Raw genomic sequence first — 25,367 nt, 5'->3', positions numbered from 1 at the left:
GCAGGAGCCATCCCAGGGAGGCTGCCTAGGCAGGGCCCCCCATTCTCTCCCCTGTGGTATCAGCTCCCCCACCTGAGGTCTAAGGGAGCTGACCACCAAAGACAGTCTGACTAGTTGACCAGCCATGGCGCCTGGGTGGCTCAGTCGGTGAAGCCTCCGACTTCAGCTCAGATCATATCTCCCGGTTCACGGGTTCGAGCCCCACGTCGGGCTCTGTGCTGACAGCTCAAAGCCTGGAGCCCGCTTGGTTTCTGTGTCTCCCTCTCTCTCTGCCCCTCCCCTGCTCGCGCTCTCTCTCTCTCACTCTCAAAGACAAACAAACATCAAAAAAAAAAAAAAAAAGTGCGATTAGTAAGACTTTGGGGTCACATTCCCATCAGCGTGACTGTTCCCTGCCTCAGTTTCCTCTCCACCTCACAGGCGAGGATAGTCTCTAGTAGCTACCTTGAGATTTCAGGGGTATCCACAATGCTCCCTTGTGACAGAGACTTGAGGCCCAAGGTTAGAATGCCCAGAAATGTTTAATTTGTCGGTTGCAGCACGGCGCTAAGGGACAACACGGTTGTCTCCAAGAGACTGAGGGGCAGGAGGGGACCGGAGAAGCAAGCCCTCTTGGGGGCTGGGCATGCCGGCTGCCTTTTTGGTTGGGGGCTGGGCCTCCGACCCCAGCCCCAGGAGACCCAAGGCTGTGTTGAAGAGGTTGATGGGGGTGGAACCATCGGTGATGAGCGTTGATTTCAGGCCCAGGCTCTGGAGCAGTTTCACCTTGAGGAGCAAGAGGGAAGAGTCAGGCCCCTGTTCCTTTTCTTGTCTCCTTGGCCACCACCCACACTTATCGGACTCTGCAGCTGTCACCCGAGCCATCCTCCTAGGATTAGTCGGGGACAATAAGCGAGGTGTATCAGGGGAGACTGAAGGTTTCACCGGGGCTTAGAAGGCCTGAAAGACCCGGCCCCACTGTAGCTGCTTCCAGAAGCTCACCGTTCCACCCTCGGTCACGGCCATTCAGTCCTTTCTGTTCCTTAAACGCACTGAGTTCTGTTGGCCTTGTGTCTTTGCACATGGAGCCTCTCCCAGGAAGCTCCCGTCAACTCTACATCGGCCTCAAGTATCCCCTCCTCCGAGGGACTCTCCCTAAACCAGCCAGCATCCCTGGCTCGACTTCCTTCAAAGCACTTGCCACGGACTGGGGTTCCACTTGATGACCATCCGCCCCAGGGGCTGCAGCTCCCTGCCGAAGCTAGCACAGTGCGTGACAGAGGCCACCGTGCACAAGTGCTACAGGCTGGGGGACACGGGGACAGTTCCACCTCCTCTCCCCTCCGCCCCCAGCATCATCTTTCCAGATACGTCTGCCCCAGCTCTGCCTTCTTGGTTTCAAATATGGTCCCAACACACACATACACACACACACACACGCGCACACACACACCAGCCCCCTCCCCACTCTGACCTGCATCTCTGGCCCAGCCACAGCAAGGTCCCTGATGGTGCTGGGGCCCAGGGCCTCCGTCATCTGCTTGAACTTCTTCACCTCCACCTCCGCCAGCTGCTGGGCCTTGCTCACCTCCAGCTCCAGCTGGGCCCGGGCATAGACCAGTTCTAGTTCTCGCACTTTCCGTACCCGTTGGAGCTCAGCCTCCTGGAAGGGGGTGGGGGGAGAGAACGCAGGATTGTGTGGCCCCTGGGAACTGTCCCAGCAAGCCAGAGGGAGCAGAGGCCAAAGGGATGGAACTGTAAACGGATAGTCAATTCGGGGCGACTCCTGGCCAGGCTGCCTTGTAGCTGGCGACTGGTGGGAGTCCTCAATCCAAGCCTTGGTTCCACCATCTGTAAAATGGAGACAGTACCTGCCGCCTGAATGGGACTTCAGGCATTAAATAAGACCGTGTGTGTAAGACAGGTGCAGCACTTTGCACAAAGCTGGCCAACGTGTGAGCGCACATTACACAGAAGACAGAGGTCATCGTGCCCGGAGGGGAAAGGCGGTTAAGCGAACAGACACAGGGCAAAGGACTTTATAAACCACGGAGTATTTAAATAGGGCTTTGCATCGGGACGCCTGGTCTCCCACTCCTCTCCAAGGCTGCAGTGATGGGGCCTCTTCCAGACCCCCGGAGCCGCACCCTTCCGCAGGCATCGCCCCCACTCACCGTCTCAATGGCCAAGGCCTCGGCTTTCAACTTGGCCTGTAGCACGGAGCCTTCTCCCTCGATGCGCAGGGCCTCAGCGCGGGACTCGGCCTCCGCCTTGGCGGTCCCCGTGCTCTCCACGGCAGTGCTGGAGGGGTGGCGGGGGTCAGGGGACGCCACGAGGAAGCCCAGCCCTGCCCTCCTCCACCCTCACTTCTGCGCAGCAGAAGTCACACTCGTCTCAGTCCCTCCGCCAGCTGCTTTCCAAGACCGGGCCCCTCTTTTCCTCTGGTTCTCAACCCACCTCAGAGCCTCCAGCTCCAAGAGTTCGCGGCGAGCCTTTTCAGCTTCGGATTGGTCCAAGATCTTCTGCCTCTCAAGCCGGCCGCGGGCTTCTTGCTCAAGTCTCTGAGCCTCGTGCCTGGAGGGGAGAGGGGACTGGGAAGACGCTGGCCATCTTCCAAGATGCGAGCCAGCTCTCCAAGGGCAGGGACCGCCAGTCTGCCGGGGGTGCCCGCGGGAAGCACTCAACGTGCCAACGGAAGAACGGCGTGCGCGCTAGCAGCCTGGCATGATTGCAGGCGCAGGGGAAGGGACGGACTGGTGACCCGAGGCCCCCGCTTCCACACAGCCCACCCTCCAGTGGGGAGAAACAAAGGGACGTGGTTGATTGCGGACAATGACAAGTTCCCTGAAAGGGGGTGATGGGACACCAAGCAGAGCGGGTGCTGCTTCGGTTGGGGCAGAAAGAACTGGGCTCTGCGAGGAGGCGAGCTTCGGGCTGAGGCCCGAGGAGGAGGCCGGCTGAAGCGCTCTAGGCGAAGAGCATTCTGGCCGGAGGGAACAGCCAGCGCAGAGGGCCCGAAGCGGGGAGCCCGGCTGTGCATCTGAGGGGCAGAAAGGAGCCGGTGGGATTGGAGCACGTGAGCCTGGGAGAGGCTGGAAGGTGAGGTGGGGGAGGTAGGCCTGGATCCCCGGTGCCTGGAAGGACCACGGAACAAGTTTGCCTTCTAGCACAAGCAAGGTGAGAAGCCACAGGAGGGGGATGGCACCTAGTCATACTTTTTTTTTTTTTTTGAGAGAGAGAGAGAGAGAGAGAGAGAGAGAGAGAAGTCAGGAAGAGACAGAGAGAGGAGACACAGAATCCAAAGCAGGCTCCAGGCTCTGAGCTGTCAGCACAGAGCCCGACGCGGGGCTCGCAGACCGCGAGATCATGCCCTGAGCCGAAGTCGGACGCTTAACCAGCTGAGCCACCCGGGCGCCCTGTCCTAGTCGTATTCTTAAGTGGGCCATGCCATCTGCTAAGGGTGATCGCAGGCCGACCGTAGGCGGGGGCGGGGGGAGGCCACCTTGTTACCCAGGTCGTGGCAGTGGGCCGAGGTGAGGACTCTGGAGAGGTCTGGCCCGCAGTGGGCACTGTGGGCAGTGGGGAAGCCCTGCCCCCAGGCCTCGCTCACTTGGCAGCTGCCTCCTGGGAGTTGGTGGTGATCTCAATGGCCAGTTGGACGCTGCGCTGTAAGGCATCCCGGGTCCTCTGGTCCACGGGCTCCACGGACTGCACGTCCACGCTGCTGACCACCAACCCGTTTTGGGGGAAGACGGCCCGGTCCCGGGGCTGGGGCAGAGCCCTGCCGTCGAGCCCCTTGGTTTCTGGGGTCTCAAAGCCAAAGACAGCAGTGCGAATAATGCGGGCAGAATTCTTATGGAAGTCATCGAAGGTGACGGAGGCCACGGCCCCCCGCACCCGGGATGCGATGGCCTTGCAGGCGTCACCCACGAAGTCAGGCACTGAGAAGAGCTTGGCTGTCTCCTGTGGGTCCTTCCGGTCCCTCAGCTCAAAGTGCCTGTGAACAGAGAGGCCCAGAATGGGGAAGCCATCTTCCTCCAGGAAACGGCAACTCTCGTCTTTGAAAAGGACTCTGACACCCACCCTCTGTCACTGGCCAGGGTCTCCCATGACAGAGAACGAGAATTGCTACCCACCATGGGCCCAGGTGAGATACCATCTTATTCTCCCAGCCACCCTAGGAGGTGGGGATGAGCACTATCCTCTTTTACAGATGAGGAAAGAGAGGCCCAGAGAGGTTAAGTGACAGGCCCAAAGTCACATCATATGTGGCAAGCCAGAAAGGTGAACTCAGGCAGTGTGGCTCCAGGGTCTATGCTCTTAGCGACCATGCTGCAGTGCCCCCCCTCCCTCCCAGAGAGGTCAGCGCCCCCATCTGTCCCTGTCACAGTCCTGGCCACTCCGCCCAGAGGTGGGTGTGGTGGGACACAGCGACCGTATGGGACTCCCCTCCCCCGACTCCGGTCGCTGCCATTTGAGCTCTAACTACGTACAGGGCACTGTTCCAATTCTCACCGCATCCCTTCGACCGCCCCGTGAGGCTGACGGTTGTCACTCTCATTTTACAGATTGGGAAATGGAGGAAAGCACCGAGTCACTGGCCTAGGTCCACAGCAAGCAAACGGCAAGGCCGGGACCCAGGCAGCGAGCCCCACAGCCTGTGCTTGGGGACATCTGCCCACTCGCACTGGGTGTGTCCAACCGACATTTTCATGACCTTGCAGTTATGTGGTTGGCTGAACGTGAGCCCAGCGCTGCGGGACCCAGGGCTCTTCCTCCTGGCCCCCCCCCCCCCGCCCCCGGGCCGCGCCAGCACCCCGGCCGAGCCCTCCCCACCCCTCACCAGTTGTAGGCGAGCTGCAGCTGCAGCCTGGCATGGTCTGCTGTTTCGATGGTGATGACGTCTGTGAAGAAGTCAGGCCCCAGCAGCAGGCAGAGAGCGCGGCGGGCGTGGGGACGCTTGGGCCTCCCGGCCGAGAGGGACAACACGGTGAACTGCTCCTCGGGACCCAGCGACACCAGCTCGGGCCCAAAGACCACACTGCAGAGGGAGCCGGGAGTCAGACACACGGAGAACCCCTCCCGCCTCGTCCCCCTCGCCCCCCCCGCCGTGGCCCTTCCCGCCTCCCCCCCAGTAGCCTCCCCAACTGCCCCCCCCCCCCCAGGATGGCCCCTCACCGAGCTCTCTTCTCTCTGTAGTCATACACCTGCACGGCAGCGTTGTGAGGGACCCGGTAGCTGACCACGCGGGTCTTGTTCCGGAGAGGGGAGGGCTGGGGGGTCTTGGGCACCTCCTTCACACCCCTGTCTGCCAGCGGGTCCTGCCCCTTGTTCAGCAGATCCTCCACCCCAGGAGGTAGCTCTTTCTCCCACAGGACTTCGTCCTGGGTCAGCATGTAGGTGCTTCCAATCACAGCTCGTACCTTGAGAGAGAACGGGCAGGGGTGTCACCCGGGAAGGGAAGGGGGAAGGACCCAGCCAGCAGCCCGGTGTGTGTGTGTGGGGGGGGGGGAGGGTAGCGTGGCGCTGTGGCCAAACATGGTCTCTGGAACGAGGCTGTATTCGGATGCACGGGCTGCTAGCTCGGTCGTCTTGGGCGCACCCCTGCTTTGGTTTCTCATCCGCACAGGGTTGAGGAATGAATGACATCTCAGATGTCTAGTGCTGAGAACTTGGCACGTGGTAAGGGCTTCAGAGGATTTCTTCTGGAACTTTCCTTCTGGGGGCAGCTTGGAGGGCATCGTAGGGACAGATGCCATCAATCCTAGGACCTAGGTAACACTCGCCAACACTTCCTAGGATTCTGAGCTCTCCTTTCAGGTTGGCGTCTTAGAGAAAGAGGTTGGAGATGTGGTCCTAGGTCAGACCAAGGTCAAGGCTTCAGATTAGGGCGGGGGGGGGGGCAGTTTGGCAAAGGGGAAAAATTCCACCTGGATAAGGGGATGGGGGAGGAATTTGGTTCTTGCTGTTCCCAGGCCACTCCCCAGTTAGATCTTTAGGCTGGGGCCAGTTCTGCAGTGGAGACAGAGTCCCCGTCCTTAAACCTGGCTCATCTCCTCCCTGGGGAGCTTCTCAAGTTTGCACTTCGCTATTTACGACAAAGGGAAGGCAGATACTCCACAGAATGCCGGCCTGCTCGGATGCCACCACCAAGGCTGTCAAAGTCTCCTCCCCCATCTCCACCACGCACCTGTCCCCGTCAGCCCCGAGCAGGCCACCACCGTGGCCGCACAACAGTAAGGGTGCCCATCCCTCAGCTGTTACCCTTCCAGTCTTGACATCCTGCACGTAGATGCCCTCGTTCTCGTCCAGAGGGATGGCCTGACGTTCTTCCACCACCTCTACCTTGGCAGAGGGCACGTACTCCAGGGGCCCGCGGATGAGCCAGTTGTCCCCAGCCTGGTGGGAGACCTTCTCCTCCTCTTCTCCCTCCTCCAGGGGTTGCAGGGCCCTCAGCAGCAGGCCCTGCTGCTCTGACAGCACATATATATCCTGGATGCCTCGCTCCAGCCTCTCTCCAGGCTGGAGGAAAAAAGACTTCTCGCCCTGGCGGAAAGACATGGGATTAGAAGCGGTTGCCACCCAGAGTTGTGACCGCCTCTGATAGCGCCTCTTTTGGTTCCTGTGGCCACAGGCTTGTGATGAGGACAGGAGCCCCAAAAGACCCTCCTCACGTTCCCACCGTAATACAGCGAAGCATTATCGGGACGAGGCTCTCGACAAACGCCCACAGATCTCGTTTGGTCAAACCCGCCCTTGATAAATCCTGTAAACCGTCAGGACCTGGACCCTCACAAGCTCAACCGTTAAGAATAAACCTCTTGGAGGGCCTGGGTGGCTCAGTCGCTAAAGCATCCAACCCCCTTTTTTTTGTTTTTAATTCATTTTTGGGAGAGACAGAGCGTGAGTGGGGGAGGGGCAGAGAGAGAGGGAGACACAGAGTCCGAAGCAGGCTCCAGGCTCCGAGCTGTCAGCACAGAGCCCGACATGGGGCTCGAACTCACTAACTGCGAGATCGTGACCTGAGCTAAAATCAGATGCCCAACTGACTGAGCCACCCAGGTACCCCGTAAGTGTCCAACTCCTGATTTCAGGGCAGGTCGTGATCTCATGGTTTGGGAGTTTTGAGCCCCGCATCTGGCTCTGTGCTGACAGTGTGGAGCCTGCTTGGGATTCTCTCTCTCTCCCTCCCTCCTCACCACCCCCGTCCCTCCCATGCACTCTCTCTCTCTCTTTCAAAATTAAACATTAAAAAAAAAAAAAAAAAAAAAGCTTAAAAAAAAAATAAGAATGACCCTCTTGTTGCTCATTTCTCCCATGCGTTGTTTTCTTGGGATGGTGTCGTCTGGACATTGGCAAACTCAGTTTCTGGGCCAAATCTGGCCACTATTTTTTTTTTTTGTAACAATCTATTTGAGATATAATCTATACACCATACAATTTTTCCGGTTAAAGTCTACAATTCAGTTGTTTTGGCATATCCACAGAGTTGTCCGATCATCTCTAGGATCTAATCCCAGGGTTTTCATCACCCTGAAAAACTCATTAGCGGTTCCTCTCTGTCCATCCCTACCCCCTCTAACCACTAATCTATTTTCTATCACTACGGATTTACCCATTTGGGACATTTTGTATAAACGGAACCACACAGGGGTGCGTGGCTGCCGCAGTCAGTTGAGTATCCAGCTCTTGATTTCAGCTCAGGTCGTGATCTCAAGGTCATGGGATCAAGCCCCACTTCGGGCTCCGCACTAAGTGTGGAGGCTGCTTGGGATCCTCTCTCTCTCCTCTCTCTCTGGCCCCCCCCCCCCCCCCGCAACTACATTTTAAAAAGTAAAACAAATGGAATTAAACAATTCCAAGTACTAGCTGAAATACTAATGTAGTTTTTTTTTAATGTTTATTTGTTTTTCAGAGAGAGAGAGACAGAACGTGAGTGAGGGAGGAGCAGAGAGAGGGAGACACAGAACCCGAAGCAGGCTCCAGGGTCTGAGCTGTCAGCACAGAGCCCGACACGGGGCTCGAACTCACGGGCCGTGAGATCACGACCTGAGCTGAAGTCGGACGCTCAGCCGACTGAGCCACCCAGGCGCCCTGAATGCTGATCATTAGCACACGAGCATCTGTACATGCTTATTTCCTTTTATAGCTGAAGGATATTCCATTGTGTGGATATGCCTCAATTTGTGACCTGTTCATCCACTGCTAGACATTTGGGCTATTTTGGGAAGTAAAATGTTACAGGAACACAGAGGCACTCGTTCATTTACAAGCTGTCTATGCTTTTGCTCCACCAGTACAGTGGAATGTGCTCCCAAAGCCCAAAGCATCTACGATCTGGCCCTTTACAGAAAAGTGTGTCGATCCCTGGTAGTCCCATGTATAGTTAAGAGAGGGGTGAGGTGGGGTGGGGAGACGCGTAAACCAAGAGGTTTGTTTTACGCAAGATGACAAGGTTTCCAGAACAGCAGGCACGGATGGGACCCGGGAGATGCTCCCAGAAGAAACTATGTGGAAACTGAGGTTGGGGGCCACCAGGGAGATGAGGGGGCCTCTGTCTCAAAAGACAGAACTAGACGTGCAAGGACACAGAGGGAGCCAGAACAAGCTTGGTGCTTCTAGAACATGTACCTGGGGTGGGAGGAGGGAAGGAAGAGGTCCGAGGGCCTCCAGTCAAGGGCATTCGCCCTCCCAGAGCAGAGCTCCAGGTGAAATGGAGGCACTCACCTTGACCACACGCTTCTGCCCCAGCTGGTTCTTGCCATCCGGTCCCACTGGGTCGAGAATCACACAGTAGTTGCGGGGGCCCAAGGTGGTGATGGGCACGACCCCCAGCACCTCCTCGTAGACGTCTGGCACATGGGCCTCCGTGTCCTGCACGGTCACCAGCCACTCCTCCCCCGTGCGACGGGTCACTCCTCTCAAATCTCGGAAGTTCTGCCGAGCCCGGAGGTGCAGGGCCGTCTGTCGGACAAGAGGTCGGGGCGTTTGGGGAAACCGATCTCCAAGTTCCTCAGGGAACCTGGGAGCCCCCACTGGCCACTAAGTGCTTCCAGGCCTGACCGCCAGTCTCCGCCAACCCAGGAGGGCATTTTAACCCTCTCAGAGGACTCAGGATACCCCTCAGGTATCGGACCTTTGCAGTTTTCTTTTAGTGGCCTTAGAAATAATGGGGCGCCTGGGTGGCGCCGTCGGTTAAGCGTCCGACTTCAGCCAGGTCACGATCTCGCGGTCCGGGAGTTCGAGCCCCGCGTCGGGCTCTGGGCTGATGGCTCAGAGCCTGGAGCCTGTTTCCGATTCTGTGTCTCCCTCTCTCTCTGCCCCTCCCCCGTTCATGCTCTGTCTCTCTCTGTCCCCAAAATAAATAAACGTCGAAAAAAAAAAAAAAAAAAAAAGAAATATTGCTTCTCTTTCACGTTCCTGTCCTCTGCCACTATTCTCTGCCACTCAGAGGGATCCCTACCCCAGGGTCCCTTAACCCCCCAGAGCACAGACCTTTTCTGTGAGGATCACGGCGTCCACCAAATCCAGAACCTCCTCAAACACTCCCGGGAGATATGCCCCCACGGAACGCACCAGCCATTCTTCCCCTGGGTCAGGTGGAGGGTGGGGTTGGGGGGAGGGAGAAGCCATGTCAACACGACAACAGGGTCAGGGGAGAGCCCGCACAGGGGGGGGGGGGGTTAGGGAAAGCAGCAGTGGGCAGCCCCCAAAAGCTTATAAGAGAGATCCCAGGGAAGTGCTTCCTCCCAGGCTGCTAGTGGCCATCCCCAACCCTGCGGGCAGAACACGGCCTGTCCGCCCCCATCAGCACCCCTTATCGACCCCACCTGTCACCCTCTCCTTGCCGTCCCGGTCCCAGCACTCCTTGCGGGCCCTCAGCCGCAGGGCCTGGTTCTGCCTGATGACCGTGGCCTGGATAATCTCCAGGACCTCCACCTCCTTCTGGGGGATATATGTGCCTGGGGAGGGGAGAAGAGGCTGGAGGTGAGCAGGTATCAGAGCTCTAATGGAAAGGCCAGGAGCCTCTGACCCGGACTCCGGCCAACGGAAGGAACTTACCGGGTCCTTCAAATAGCCACTCATCTCCTGCCACCACCTTCTCTCCATTCTTATCCTCAAAATCCAGCAACGCCTTAAGATGGAGGGCAGTGTTGGGCATAACCACCTGCAGCGGAGTGATGTCCTGACAAGGGAAGAAGGGAGGTCATGGGACATCCAGTAAGTACTGTGACTCCAGGAGTCACGCCCAATACCTTGGAGGTCAGAGTCCACAGCATCCATCTTTATAGGTTCCCCCCCCAAAAAGCCGCCAAGTGGAATGTACAAGGTAGGGGGAGTCCCAAAGCCATCTGACCTGAAGAACTAAAACAGCTGACCGAGCAAGAGGAAGCCACTACCAATGAGCCAAGAACACACGATCCTCTGGAGGAAGTGCTTAGAAGCGGTTCTGAATTAGAAACCTAGGCTGGGAAACTGGGACACACCTCAAGGTCTAGTACGCCCCGGGGAAGTGCAGAAAGTAAGGAAGTGGGAAGCCTGGACGGCTGTAACAGGCATGCTTTGGCACGTGGCTTTGTCATCAGGGTCGCTTCATGGTCACAAGATGGCCACCGTGCTCCAGCCATCACGTCTCTTTTCATCAGGAAGGGGGACCTGGCAACAAGCATCCAAACCTTTTAGAAGTTTGTAGAAAGGTTTCTAAGAGTAGAACTTCACTTGGTCTTTGATCTGAGGGAGGCAGGAAAGGAGAGAAAGAGGCTCAGAGAGGCTGGAAGAGATATGCCCAAGGTCACACAACTAGTGATGAACAGGATCCGGACTTGAACCTCAGTCTTTAGCGAAGCTTAGCTGCCTGCCGCTCCTTTCTCTGACCAGAGTGACCCAGCGCGGAAAGGTCGAGCAGCTCTACTCTCTCCCCACTGACCACACACTGGGTTGGAGGCAGGCGAGCCCTTCCTTGTGCATCTTCAATGGGCACAGCGCCTGGCTGATTCTGGTAGGGGCAGGCCACACACACACACACACACACACACACACACACCCATCTTCCTGGATTGGAAGTGGCCAGCAGGTGGTAAGACAGATACAGACCCCTGTCTCCAAGCACACCGTGGACAGTGTCAAGGGACAGAGGTTGCAGAAACTTGGGCACATCAGGAAAAGCCCTCTGGGAGTGGCATTTGAGCAGGGGCTCAAAGGAAGAGCTGGCTTTTGATATAAAGGTGCAGGAAGAGGAGAAAGTGAGATTTCTGGAAGGAGCGTGGGGGTTTTTCACCTCCCACATCTACTCTATCATCATTTTCTCCCTGTTCCGCTGAAAGCTACATCTGCCTCTATCGCTGCCATTCCCCTCACCTAAGTCACCATCTCTTGCCTGGATAATGGAAAGATCTTCCTAATCTGTCTCCTGGCGGCCACCCTGGTCTCCTTCCTGTCTGTCCCCCACGCCACTGCAGGCTTCCAGCTCAGGTGACTAGGTACCCAGCAGTATCGCCACATAAGATTGGGAATGCGGGAGAAGAGCAGATGTGGGGGGAAGGGAAAGTGTCGGGTTTGGATGTCCAGTAGGAAGTGGCAGTGGGACATCCAGGAGAGAGCCTCCCACAGGCAGCTAGGGGCTCACAGGTCGGCAGCTCCCAGCGACAGTACAGGGGTGGATGTCTAACATAGACGAAGTGGTCAAGGCCACGAGAGCATGAGAGGGCTCACAGGAGGTTCAGGACAGAATCTGAAGGCAGAGGGCAGGAGAGGAGAGGGAGACATCGAAGAAGACGGAAAGAGATATCCACAGGGTTAAACAGGAAGATAAGTTTTAGCAGGGGGCCAGGTGGAGGGGAAAAAAAGACAAGTTTTTTTTTTTTTTTTTTTTTTAAGTGTTTGAGAGAGAGAGAGAGTGAGCAGGGGAGGGACAGAGAGAGATGGAGACAGAGAATCTCAAGCAGGATCCACGCCCTTAGCACAGAGCCCAATGCGGGGCTTGAACTAACGAACCATGAGATCGTGAGCTGAGCCAAAATAAAATATCAGACACTCAACCAAGGGAGCCACTCCAAAAAGACAAGTTTTAATAACAGGGCAGGTCAACAATGGTTGTGGCTAAGAAGACCCGTGAGACACAGAATGTCCACCCAGGTTAGGAATTAGGAGTTGGGAGGCCTTGGAGCTTTGTGAAAGCAAGTTCAGTGGAGGTGGGGGGCGGGGGCAGGGGCCAGATGTAGGGGCTTGTGAGGAAATGGGGCAGAGGACATCAAGCAGTTATCAAAGGGTAAGTATGAAAGGAAAGCAGCAGCAGTAAATAGCTAGAAACTGGATTTATATATAGGGCCCTCATAAAAGTTCCTACTTTTAAATTTAAATTTCAGGGGCGCCTGGGTGGCTGAGTCGGTTGAGCGTCCGACTTCAGCTCAGGTCATGATCCCGCGGTTTGTGGGTTCGAGCCCCGCGTCGGGCTCTGTGCTGACAGCTCGGAGCCTGGAGCCTGCTTCGGATTCTGTGTCTCCTTCTCTCTCTGCCCCTCCCCCACTTGTGCTCTGTCTCTCAAAAATAAAAAAGTGTAAAAAAATTTCACGTGCGTATCCTGGGACCCAGCAATTCTTAATAGTTTCTACTCTTAAAGAACAGCAAACACTATACGTGCCTGGTTGGCTTAAGTTGGTAGAACATGGAACTCGATCTCAGGGTTGTAAGTTCAAGCCCCAGGTTGGGTGCAGAGATTACTTAAAATCTTTCTTTCTTTTTTTTGTTTTTTTTTTTACATTTATTTATTTATTTTTGAGAGAAAGAGCACAAGTGGGGAGGGGCAGAGAGAGAAGGAGACAGAATTCAAAGCAGGCTCCGGGCTCTGAGCTGTCAGCACAGAGCCCAACACGGGGCTCGAACTCAGAAACTGTGAGATCATGACCTGAGCCGAAGTTGGACGCTTAGCTGACTGAGCCACTCAGGCGCCCCTAAAAATAAAATCTTGAGAGGCCCTGATGGCCGGTTAAGCGTCCGACTTTGGCTCAGGTCATGATCTCACGGCTCCTGGGTTCGAGCCCCACATCGGGCTCTGTGCTGACAGCTCAGAGCCCAGGGCCTGCTGTGGATTCTGTCTCCCTCTCTTTCTCTGCTCCTCCCCCACTCACACTCTGTCTCTCAAGAATGAATAAACATTAAAAAAATTTGGGGCCCCTGGGTGGCGCAGTCGGTTAAGCGTCCGACTTCAGCCAGGTCACGATCTCGCGGTCCGGGAGTTCGAGCCCCGCGTCGGGCTCTGGGCTGATGGCTCAGAGCCTGGAGCCTGTTTCCGATTCTGTGTCTCCCTCTCTCTCTGCCCCTCCCCCGTTCATGCTCTGTCTCTCTCTGTCCCAAAAATAAATAAACGTTGAAAAAAAAAATTTAAAAAAACATTAAAAAAATTTTTAATTAAAAAAAATCTTGAAAAAATGTTTTTAAACACACACACACACAAACAGCAAACAGGAACATGAACAAGGACACACAGACAAGCTTTTAGCATCATCTGGAATTACATAGAACAAATGAGACTTCTATAACAATATGCAGAAGCTCATTCAAAATACACTGGCAAGTGACAATGTGATAGCTTTATGCAAATAGGTTATAGTTGATATGATTTTTTTTTTTTTTTACACATACTTATGTTAATGCATAAACATATCTGGAAGCACAGACCCTGAATGGATGACAGTAGAGGGCTCTGGCCAATGGCGAGTAGAGATTGGGGGCAGAAGTCACGAAGGACCTTACAGCCTTCTGGGTGTATTCTTTAGAATGAAAGCTTCTGCAAGTAAGCCTTTAAGGGCAGAGAAGGATGGAAGAGACAGAGCGTATTTATTGGCCAAGAGAAAGGCAGCAGTAGTGGGGAAATTAAAGACAGAGAGGAAAGAGAAGCTCCAGGTGGGGTTACAGGTTAAGTGTTGGACTTCGGCTCAGGTCATGACCTCATTCATGTTCAGGACTTCGAGCCCCCCATCGGGTTCCACGCTGATGACGCGGCACCTGCTTGGGATTCTCTCTCTCCCTCTCTCAAAATAAATAAATAAAAAAGATAGAAGTATATAAACTTACCCAAGGAGGTGAAAGACCTGGACCCTGAAACTACAAGACATTGATGAAAGAAATTAAAGGAGACACAAATGGAAAGACATTTTACGCTCATGGATTAGAAGAATATTGTTAAAACGTCCATACTGCCCAAAGCAATCTACAGATTTCATGAAATCCCTATCAAAATACCAACAGCATTTTTCAGAGAACTAGAACAATCCCAAAATCTGTACGTTACCACAAAAGACCCAGAATAACCAAAGCCATCTTGAAAAAGAAAAACAAAGCTGGAGGTAGCACTATTCCAGATTTCAAGTTCTATTACAAAGCTGTAGTGATCATGACAATATGGTCCTGGGGCAAAAATAAACATAGATCAATGGAACAGAATAGAAAGCTACAATTATATGGTCAATTAATCTTTGGTAAAGGAGGCAAGAGAATGCAATGGGAAAAAGTCTTTTCAACAAATGGTGCTGGGAAAACTGGACAGTTATATGCAAAAAAAAAAAAAAAAAAAGCAACGGTACCACTTTCTTACACCATACCCAAAAATTAACTGAAAATGGATTAAGGACCTGAATGTGAGACCTGAAACCATAAAAATCCTAGAAAAGAGCACAGACAGTAATGTCTCTGACATTGACCATAGCAACATATTTCTAGGTATGGTCTCCTGAGCAAGAGAGAGAAAGCAAGAACAACCTATTGGGACTACATCAAAATAAAAAGCTTCTGCACAGCCAAGGAAATAACCGACAAAACTAAGGCAACCTACAGAATGGGAGAAGACATATCCATAAAGGGTTAGAGTATCCAAAATATATAAAGAACTGACACAACTCAACATCAAAAAATAATCTAAATTAAAACGGACAGAAGACATGAATAGACACTTCCCCAAAGACATCCAGATGGCCAAAAGATACATGAAAAGATGCTCGACAGGACTCATTATCAGGGAAACGCAAATCAAAACCACAAGAAGATATCCCTCACACCTGTCAGAATGGCTCAAATCAAAAACACATGAAACAATAAGAGTTGGCGAGGGTGTGGAGAAAAAAAGGAATCCTTGCGTACTGTTGGTGGGAATGCAAACTGGTGCAGCCACTGTGGAAAACAGTATGGAGGTTTCGCAAAAAATTCACAATAGATCTACCCTACGATCCCGTCATCACCCTATGGGGTATTTACCCAAAGAATGTGAAAACACTAATTCGAAAGGATATATGCACCCCTTTGTTTATTGCCGCGTTATTTACAATAGCCAAATTGTGGAAGCCCAAGCGTCCATCAACAGAAGAAAGGATACAGAAGATGTGGTATAGACACACAATGGAATATTACGCAGCCATAACAATAATGAAATCTCGCCATTTGCAACAACATGGATGGAGCTGGAGAGCATAATGGGAAGCGAAGTAAGTTAGAGAAAGACATACCGTATGATTTCACTCATATGTGGAATTTAAGAAACAAGTGAATAAAGGGAAAAATAGACAAACCAAGAAACAGACTCTTTTTTTTTTTTTAATTTTTTTTTTCAACGTTTATTTATTTTTGGGACAGAGAGAGACAGAGCATGAACAGGGGAGGGGCAGAGAGAGAGGGAGACACAGAATCGGAACAGGCTCCAGGCTCTGAGCCATCAGCCCAGAGCCTGACGCGGGGCTCGAACTCACGGACCGCGAGATCGTGACCTGGCTGAAGTCAGACGCTTAACCGACTGCGCCACCCAGGCGCCCCAAGAAACAGACTCTTAACTACAGAGGACAAACTCTGTTACCAGAGGGGAGGTGGAGGGGGATGGGTGAACTAGGTGAAGGGGGTAAAGAGTACACTTATCCTGATGAGCACTGAGTAAGCATATGGCATTGCATGGCTCACCCAAGCCTAATACTGTAGGTTAATTACACTGGGATTAAAATAAAATACAATTAAAAAGAGACACAGAAGGATAAGCCAGGTTCCCGGGGCCACCTGATGGAGGCCCCAACAGGTAGAAAGGAGATGAGCACAGATATAAAATAAGGGAAGGGGATGCAGACCCAGATCCTGCCAGATGGCCTGGACTTCTAAGTAAGTGGCGAAGTTGTTTAAGAGTGAGTGGGGCACCCAGGTGGCTCAGTCAGTTAAGCATCTTACTCTTGATTTCAGCACAGGTCGTGATCTCATGGTTCGTGGGTTCGAGCCGAGCCCTGAGTCGGGCTCAGGGCTGACATCGTGGAGCCTGCTTGGGATTCCGTCTCTCCCTCGCTCTCCACCCCTCCCCCACTCATATGTGCTCTCTCTCAAAATAAATAAACTTTAAAGGGCTTCTTAAAGGGGCACCTCGGTGGCGCAATTGGTTGAGTGTCTAACTTTGGCTCAGGTCAGGATCTCGCCGTTCGTGAGTTCAAGCCCCACATTGGGCTGTCAGCACAGAGTTGGCTTTGGATCCTCTTTCCCTTTCTGTCTCCGCTCCTCCCCAACTCGTGCGCACGCAGGCGCTCTCAACATTAAAAAAATTAAAATAAAATAAAATGTTGGGGCACCTGGGTGGCTCAGTCGGTTGAGCGTCTGACTTCAGCTCAGGTCATGATCTCACAGTTCGTGAGTTCGAGCCCCGCATCGGGCTCTGTGCAGACAGCTCGGAGCCTGGAGCCTGCTTCGGATTCTGTGTCTCCCTCTCTCTCTCTGCCCCTGCCCAGCTTGCACTCTGTCTTTCCCTCTCTCAGAAATAAATAAACATTAAAAAAATTTTTTTAAAAATAAAATAAAATAAAATGCTACTAAAAAATAGGATAGAAAATAGGAAGGGAGTGGAAAATGATAAATATTTAGAGGCATGCAGAAAAAAAGTGGAGAGAAAGCTGGTTAGGAAGGAAGAGAACCACTGAACAGAGCTGGCCTGGAAATGAGCCACTTGACCCATCAGCTACTTGTAATACTGTCATCTTTGTGGATCTGTCCCCATGGCCAGTAAGCCCCTCCTGGGTATGAGGACAGGAAGGGTTGGGGTCACAGCAATCCAGGACCGGCTTTGGCCACATAAGAGACTGTTCCTGCACATAAGAGACTGTTAAAATGACAACCTCCAGTTGGTGTAGGAAAGAGACCAGGAAGAGAATCTGAGGGACAGAAGACGGAATGAAAAGCCCTGAGGGGTCATGACAACTGAGGAGGCAGGGATTGAGTTTCCAAGGTGGGGGAGGTGGGAGAATAACCAGGTCCCGAGTGGGCTGGCACCAGGAGGGGCTGCAGCAGAACAGAAGAATTGAGGTCAAGAAGGCTAAGTCATTGACAAGGTCATCACAAGGACATTAGTGAGGCTCCCATGAGTCAGAAGAGGAGGGGGAGGGAGGCCTGAGGCAGGCACCTTCTCAGTGGAGACCAGAAGGGAAGAGGTGTGGGCAGAGAGGGTGGAAAAGGAACGGCTCCATGACATTGGGCTCCAAAGAGGGAGAGGCCCTGTCCTCCTGGCCTGGAGGATGTGGGGTTTGAGAGAATGAGCTGCTGTGGGCTGGGGAACCTAGGGAGCTTTCAACACTGCCCCCCCCCACCCCCCCAACCACTCCCCACCCAGAGAGGGACTGAGCTGATCCGAGGTAGGACCTGGGTATGGGGGATTTTCAGGCCAGGGCCTGAGGGCCACGTAAACGAGGGCCAGGCCACAAGCGCAGGCCTGTGATGCCTTCCTGAGGAACAGTCACCAGTCCCCGAGCCCAAACTCATCTCGTCCACCATTGCGGTCACTGCCCACCAGACTGCCCAACGGTCTGGCACCGTTTGAGTGGATGAAAGGCTCACACTTGGCATAATTGTTTAGCACCAGAATGGTCGGGAGCTTCTAGCAGGCTCCAGAGCCTGGCAGGTCAGGAGGGGAGATGGGCTGACATCTCTCAAAGCAGAGGCAGGTCTGCTGTGGGCATGCGAGGAGGAAGGAAGGAAGCAGTAATTCTAATTTGGGGAGAACCTGCAAATGTTGCCCCCACCCCCTCCCACAGCCCCAGTTTGTTTTCCCTCCAGAAGGCAGCGCAGAGCCCTAGGACAAGGCAGCAGAACAGGCAGAATGATCATAGAGGAAGCAAGCCAGGTACCTTTTCCAGCACCTCCCCTGGGTACAGGGGGAAGGGGTCCTGGGCCAGCCGGATCTCTAGGTCAGCGTGGCGGAGCCGTACTTGTCCTGTGACGTCGAACAGCACCAAGCCCTGGGGATCCCGGGACACCGGGTTGGCCACTGTGCAGTAGTGGCGTGGGGGGACGGTCACCATGCGCATGGGGGCAAACAGGACCCTGTAGGAGGGTGAGAAGCAGTGTGAGGACCTGGGGGACCCTGTTCTCATTTCTGAAGGGGACAGTGAATGGGAGAGAAAGCGTCACCCAACCCAGGGCCAATCCTGCCTGGGAACAGGAAGGGGATGGACGGTCACGCCAGCCAGACTAACAGGCACCCCACGGCACAGTCCCAACACCAACCTCTCATTGTCTTGCCGGATGTAAGTCTTTGGCCCGACCTCCACGCGGGACACGTTGCTGTTCTGGTCCAGCACGTGGATGTAGTGGTATGGGGGGATGCGGATGATGGACTCTTCGGTTGCCATGGTGACTCCTGAGCCCAGGGCAGCAGGGGGACAGACAGGTGGGGAGAAGATCCAACAAGATGAGCACAGGGGGCCGGCACGGGGCCAGCATGAGCCGGAGGACTGGCTGGAGATGGGGGAGTGGGCCTGTCCTCCTCCAGCTCGGATTATTTCACCCTTTTGAGCCCCACGCCGGCCGCTTCCTCTGTTCTCCCCCCCCCCCCCCCCCCCCCCCCCCCCCCCCCCCAGGGCACACAGCCCATCCAGACCTCATCCCTGCCGAGACCTGCTTGACACAATTAACCGCGGAAGCCCAGCTTGTTCTCTGCCTCTTCCTTTCCCTCCCCAAGCTGCCTGCAGCACCGGAAGGGGCTTTAGATGAAGACTCTGGAGGTGCCGGAGGTGGCCTTCACCAGCAGAGCAGGAGCAGTGGCTGGGTGGCTCCCCGGCTCCTCCAGACACAGGCTTGTTTATTTCAGGGGATCCCGGGACCCAGCTGTATTGCAATGGTAGCCCACAGCCTAAGAATATTTACACGATCTTTGCACCCATGCCCCCCACACACATTTTAAGCAATCTGGGATGAACTGTTCAGACACGGGCCACCTCTCAAGGGAGGGATCCCTGGCGGAACTGGTGCTCCCATAGAGTCAGCTGGGTTGGAAACCCCAACCAAATCAGTCCTTTTCTCCCCAGTTCTCTCTGGTCTGTGGTCACTCTTGGTTTCCTGTGTTTGCAGGTAGGGGTGGGTGGGAAGGGAAAGGGAATGAACAAGTGCGTCTCTCACCCACCCCCATCCTACCTGCTTCTGAATCCTGGGTGGTTCAGGAAGGTCGTGCCTCCTGCCTGAACCCCCGTCCCTGCCTCCAGCAGGCCTTGGACTTTGGACGATACATCCCTTGGGGTCACACAGAGGGAACCAAGTTTATTAGACAACTCAAAGCCCTGCCCTCTGAGACTTTGGTCAGGCCATTTTGAAGCCACCAGCAGAAAAGGAGGGACACTTCATCTGCCCCACCATTCAACTAACTTCTTTTTTTTTTCAACGTTTATTTATTTTTGGGACAGAGAGAGACAGAGCATGAACGGGGGAGGGGCAGAGAGAGAGGGAGACACAGAATCGGAAACAGGCTCCAGGCTCTGAGCCATCAGCCCAGAGCCTGACGCGGGGCTCGAACTCCCGGACCGCGAGATCGTGACCTGGCTGAAGTCGGACGCTTAACCGACTGCGCCACCCAGGCGCCCCGACTAACTTCTAACCTGAGAAGCGGAAGCGAGGATGGAGTGGCTTAGCGCAGGAGAAACAGGCTGAAGCCCCAAAATTGCAGAAGCCAGGGAAAGGCACAAGAATTCTACTTAACCTACACACTCTGTAAAATTTTTATTTATGTTTTTGCTTAGCAATTGTGAGTTTCCACAACCTCCCGATTCCTGCTTCTCTTGAAGAATTAGGAGCTACACCCTACATTTCCACCTAGCAAAACTGGCTAGAGTCAAGTCACAGCTGCTGCCTATAGATGTGACACCCCCCCCCCACGCCCGCCTGCCCCCTCCCCGCCAATCGTGCGCTTACCACAATCCCCACGTGCTGTCCCTGTTTTCTTCTACCTAGGCTGCTGCACTCAACGTCACCTGCCTGGCTCCTGCTTAAGTCTCTAACTCAGCATCATCTAGTAGAACCTTCTGTAATGATGGACATATTCTAAATCTGGGCTCTTTGGACTTGTCATGGGCGGCTACCGAATACTTGCAACGTGACCAGGGGAACTGAGGAACTAAACATTAAATTTCCATCAAGGTGGCCAAATAACTGTACCTCCAAGTAGCTGAGTCCCAGGTAGGGACTATGGATCATTAGAGGCCACGCAGCAAATCAGTGGGATGAGAATCCCCATGGAATGCTTGGTCCTGTCCTTCTCTGGTGGCAGCCATGGGACAGTGGTTAGGGGCACAGATTCAGCCAGACTGCCCGGTCTTAGGGTTCTGATTCCCTGCCTTGTACGGTTTCCTTAACATCTTACCTCATTTTGAAAGGTTACAGTTTTCACCTGTCTTCCTGGTACACTTTCTACATCAAAAGAATGTTCTGCTCTCTATCTTGCAACTTTGTATGGGATTTGACCTCGATACTTTTTTGTTGCTCTGGTTTATGTGAAGTTAATTCCCGGGACTTGTAGGAGGGGCTTTTCTAACGACAGGGCTCCCTCTTCTGTTGTTTTCAGGCAGTGTTTGAAAATACAGGGGCTGCCTTTCTGCTTTCCTTGATCTGTTCTCCTCTCCACTCTTACCTTGACCTTCTCTTTCCTTCCTCCCTACTGCCCAGTCTCTCTCTGCTGTGCTTCCAAAGTGGCTTCCTGAGGAAGCCCCCGAAGAGCCCCCAGGAGCCGGAAGTACCTGCACCCCTTCCTGGATGGGGTAACCTCAGACGAGTCTGTTGCCCTCCCTATACCTGTTTCCCGGCCTGTAAACTGTGAACGGATAGGGCATCTACCCGAGTTACGAGGACTGAGGTAATCATAAAGTACTTGGAACAGAGCCCGACTCTTCAGAAGCACTATGCTACTTATTGCTGAGGCAGGAATAGCCTGAGGCCCAGCTCCCTTAATCAGTTAGGGGACGTGGCCTAGCACCAGAGACCCCCTAACCCACCCGGCCTTAACCCCCCTTGCTGAGTGGTCAGAAAGGTGGCAAGTCTTGTGTCGCCCCAGCTGTGGGGCTAGAATGGCAGCAAAGAAGGGGCATCTGAAGGCTAAGTGAAGCCTTTGCCAGGTTCTCTGCAGGGTAGAAGCCTGGCCAGGAAGCCAGATGGGGGAGAGGAAGGGCTAGGGCTATAAGTGGAGGTGTGGACAGGGCTCCGTGAGGCACCCCCTAGGGAAGATCTGAACTCTAGAAGGCCATGCAAGGGCTGGGAAGCAGGCCCCAGGAACAGCCTCCAATGACTCCTTTTTGGACAATCCCCCACTCCCTATGGCTGAGGCCTCTCCACCATCTGTCATCCCAGCTGGGCCCAGTCAGGGGGGCTGAGAGCCTCACCCAGCTCAGTGACTCAGCTGAGAATCATCCTTATAGCTGATCTGGCTGGGCTTCTGCCTTGTTCCAAAGCCAAGCCCTTGTTTCAGTACTGGGACCCTGTCTTACCCCCCTGACTGCCCACTACCATACCCTAAAGCTATGCCTTCCACCTAGACCACCCGCTGTTCACCCCAGAACAGACTTTGCTCTTATCCTCTTGCTATCTGTAAAAAGAAGCCTCCATGTATGACCTCTCCAGGGAGCCAGGGAAACCACTTGACTCAGGCAGCTCATTTGTGACAAGTCCCAGATTTACACTTTTGGGGTGTACCAGATGACATGGATAGTCAGAACATTGTCTTTCCAATAAAGCCCCTCAAAAAACAATGGTTAAGGATGATGTTGGCCTTTGGAAGGTCCTGCCTAGACCTTGGGGCTGGCCCCCGCACTCCAAATCCACTCATCCCCTCCCCTTCGGGGCCTGCTTCCAGGATCTGCCCCCTAGTCTGCTCTCTGCATACATGCCCAGCTTGGTCTGATCACACTTCCCCCAGATGTCATGAGCTTCCGGCAGGAATCCATCAGCTGTTGCCCAAAGTCTCAGACACTGCACCACACCCACGAAGAAGGGGGGCGGGTAGTGGGTGGAAGGGCAGAGAACAAAACCTGTAGGCAGAAGCTGCTTCATCCGCTAGTTAAGACGCAGCTATAGACCAGTGTCTTGGCTCCAAAGGAAACTTACAAAAAGGAAACTTACACTACAGCAAAACTCAATGAGCCTCTCTGGTCACTACCTGTCAAGAGATCTTCAGGGTCAACCGTGAGCGCCTGGCACAGTGACTCAAACAGATGTCTGAATGACCAGTTTTATGGTGTACTGGTCTGTAGTGAGCGACATCGGCATCACCTGAAGCTTGTTAGTAAGGGGGCTTCTCAGGCCCCACTCAAGAGCTGTTGAATCAGCCGGCATTTTAACCAGATCCCTCGTGATTTGGGCACATATTAAAGTACCAGCAACTCCGGCCTCGAGCAGCCACTCTCAGTCCTGGCTGTACTTGAGAGTCACCTGGAGGTCTTCGAAAAGCACTGATCTCTGGGGATTCTGACCTCAGTGGCCTGAGGTGGGGTGCAGGCATGGCTAGATTTAAAATCTCTCCCACTGACCCTGATACACAGCAAAGATTGAGCTCTGTCAATCTGGGGCCACTTGCTAGCTCTGTGCCTTAGTCTCCTAGACGGAGAAATGGAAAGGAAGGACTATTTCCTGGGCCTAAAGAGATTAGTGACTACAGGATGGCTCTAGGGCACAGGAGCTCAGAGGGTGGCTGGGAGGAGGGAGAATAAAATGAGCTCAGATTACAGACTGCTCAAGGGCAGGGCATTTCGTTCAGCCAGGTCCATGGCAGGTCCAAGGAGCCCCCAAGCAGACCTGAAGCTGGAGGGGAAGTCGGTGACTCAGCCTGCCACCATCCTCCCTATCAAGCTCAGGTTTAGGGAAATGTACAGGACGCTCAACATACACAGGGGCTCATCGTTGCCGTTTCCCCGTGTACACATTCTAGTCTTTGGAGAATGCAAGAGTCACATTACTCAGGGACTGCTCAGAGGATGTTTATTTACCAGCTTCCCAGTTTAGGGAGATTATTTCCTACTACAGGGGGACTAGAGTGGAAATTCAAGAATTTGTCTCCCACCAATCAGGTTTAAGAGCAGCTTTTTGGGAACTTTTCTTCCTAGGAAAGTGTTCTCTGAGCTCCAGCTCAACTACCTTGTGGGAGGAGGAGCAGCTTGGTGGCCTCACTGGGGACAGAACAGTTCTGCCAGCTCAGGATGCTCCTCGCCCTATCTTCACCCTACTTCCTGGATGCTGCCAATTAATGCCACTCATTGAAGATGAAGGTTGTCCAGTTGAGAAGTGACCCAGGAACCAGGCTTCAGAACCCCTGATCTAGATCAATGTTTTCTAAACTTGCTCCATCACAGGAACCAGCTGAGAGTGTTGCTCCTGTTCATGCTGATTCCCAGGCCTCATCCAGCCCCACCGCACCAAAGTCTCCAGGAGACTCTAGAATGTGTGTCTTTGGCAAGAGTCCCCCAAATAACAGCTCCCGCTTATTAGGAACTTAAACTGTGCCAGGCATTGTGTTAAGGACCTTTAATTCATTCATTTAATCCTCACAAGAACCTAGATTAGTTAGCAACATCACTCAGGATCACGCAATGATCAAAGGACAGAGCCAGAACTCAGCCTGGGATCGCTGCTGCAGAGCTCCCAAACCAGGAAGCACAGAACAAGAACTTAGGACCCGGGTGGGGCAGATTATTCTCTGGGAGACAGGGTCAATGGCACTTCACAGCCGAGCAATTTCTGCAAGGGGAGGGGGGCTGGGGGGGAGGGAACTCCTCCATCCAACAAGGAGGCCAGAGTCACCTTGGAGCCCTCAGGCTGTCCCTGGGCCATCCACTCAGGGTGGCTGCTCCAGAGAGCTGCCCCACCCAGAAAGCTTCACCCGGGGTCAGGCTGGGTGCCCTGTTTGCCAAGGGCAGAAACAGGCAGAAGTTTCTAGGGAGCCCACTGACTGCACCCCATGTAACAGCCAGCTTTCCCCCCTCACAACCCAGGGGACCACCCAGGCGGGAAACAGACAACACAGGGGACATCTGCCTCAGTTACCATCCCCCACCCCCCTACTTCACTCCTGAGAGCCAGCTCCAAGATCCCCATAATCACAGGCTGGCGGGTCCAAATGAGTTTCCTGTTTCTTGATTTCAGCCCCCACCCCTCCACCCCCCCCGCAAAAGAGAAAATGAGAGAGCCTTGCTCAGCAACCCCCAAGCCTTCTAGAAGTCAAGCCTACCTTGAGATCGCTTTGCTAACCACCTCCCAAATGGCCTGCTAGGATCACGGTCAGCATAGCCTTAAGTGAGGCTGTGGGAAATCCTCAACATTTGGCACAGATGAAGGATCTCAGTGTGTGGGGGGCGGGAATCACATTCTAAAAGCTCAGAGAGGACAGGCCAGAGCCGAAGTCCTTAGGAGGAAGAGGCAGAGGCCTACAGCAGGGACCCAGGGACCCAGGAGAGAGTGCGAATGGACCCAACTTGCCTCTGCCCTAACTTCTGATATGGGAGCCTGAAGTCAAGAGGCCTTCGATTTGGGGGGTGGAGGAGTGTTGGCAAGATAACAAGTTGATCTACGTTTACTTCAAAAGACAAAAAAAAAAAAAAATCCAGCAAGGAAAGCAAAACCTCCCATGGCCAAGCCTCTACCCACCTTCTTCCTCCTCCTCCGGTTCAGAGATGTCTTACCTGCCCCGGCAGAAGCAAGGCCTTAGAAGGCAGGACGGGGCTAGGCGAGCCTTAAGGGACACAAGGTCCCACCAACTGTTTGGGGGGCTTTGGGACCTGTACGAAGTACACCCAGAAGGAGTGCTGCCTGCCCCAGGCGCCTCAGAGGGGGAAACTCCCAGGCCCAGCCTTAGGGATCACTTCCCGGCAGGGCAGGCACTCAGGGGTGGGGCCTGGCCATTTAAAGGGCCCTCGCAGCTGGTTCTCTCTTCCTCCTCTGGGCGGCTTCTACTGCAGCTGAAGGCACTGCAGTCTCTTGGCTCTCTCGCTGAGGTCCCACCTCAGAGCCAGCTGGCAGTGCTGGAATGAGACCGGGAAGGGTCAGAGGGGCAGGTGCTGAGTTCACCTCTGCCCCCACGTGACTTTCATTTCCCAATCTGGCTGAATATGTTTCTGCCACCCCACAACTGT

General features: G+C 53.9%; 1 protein-coding gene across 4 annotated transcripts; it reads right to left on the bottom strand.

The window, feature by feature from the left end:
- Window positions 1–502: 502 nt before the first annotated feature.
- LOC123589324 (major vault protein) lies at window positions 503–25,290 on the bottom strand. 4 transcript variants are annotated; one of them, XM_045461266.1, is made up of 15 exons: window positions 24,883–25,290; window positions 18,493–18,625; window positions 18,114–18,309; window positions 10,042–10,165; window positions 9,810–9,941; window positions 9,475–9,569; window positions 8,707–8,943; window positions 6,244–6,525; window positions 5,158–5,402; window positions 4,823–5,020; window positions 3,590–3,976; window positions 2,437–2,553; window positions 2,154–2,280; window positions 1,454–1,642; window positions 503–765 (listed from the first exon to the last, which is right to left on the bottom strand). In XM_045461266.1, exons 2-15 carry the CDS (start codon window positions 18,615–18,617, stop codon window positions 547–549), a joined length of 2,673 nt encoding a protein of 890 aa, XP_045317222.1. In that variant the 5' UTR covers window positions 18,618–18,625; window positions 24,883–25,290; the 3' UTR covers window positions 503–546. The 4 variants fall into 4 exon arrangements, with proteins under 4 accessions (XP_045317222.1, XP_045317223.1, XP_045317224.1 ...); XM_045461267.1 differs by having other exon boundaries at window positions 24,918–25,290; XM_045461268.1 differs by lacking the exon at window positions 24,883–25,290 and adding an exon at window positions 24,467–24,876.
- Window positions 25,291–25,367: the final 77 nt, after the last annotated feature.

Source organism: Leopardus geoffroyi, chromosome E3 (assembly GCF_018350155.1).
Source record: "Leopardus geoffroyi isolate Oge1 chromosome E3, O.geoffroyi_Oge1_pat1.0, whole genome shotgun sequence".
NCBI classification, from domain to species: domain Eukaryota; kingdom Metazoa; phylum Chordata; class Mammalia; order Carnivora; family Felidae; genus Leopardus; species Leopardus geoffroyi.
This window is presented reverse-complemented; position numbering and strand designations above follow the sequence as displayed.

What these genes read in the sequence shown, in the direction of transcription:
- LOC123589324 (XM_045461266.1), bottom strand. Translation starts at nt 18,617, where the DNA reads ATGGCAACCGAAGAGTCCATCATCCGCATCCCCCCATACCACTACATC. An exon ending in CGGCAAGGAGAGGGTGACAG is followed by an intron (nt 9,570 to 9,809) that starts GTGGGGTCGATA and finishes CACCTGACCCAG; the next exon opens with GGGAAGAATGGCTGGTGCGT. An exon ending in AGGATGTCAAGACTGGAAGG is followed by an intron (nt 5,403 to 6,243) that starts GTAACAGCTGAG and finishes TTCTCTCTCAAG; the next exon opens with GTACGAGCTGTGATTGGAAG.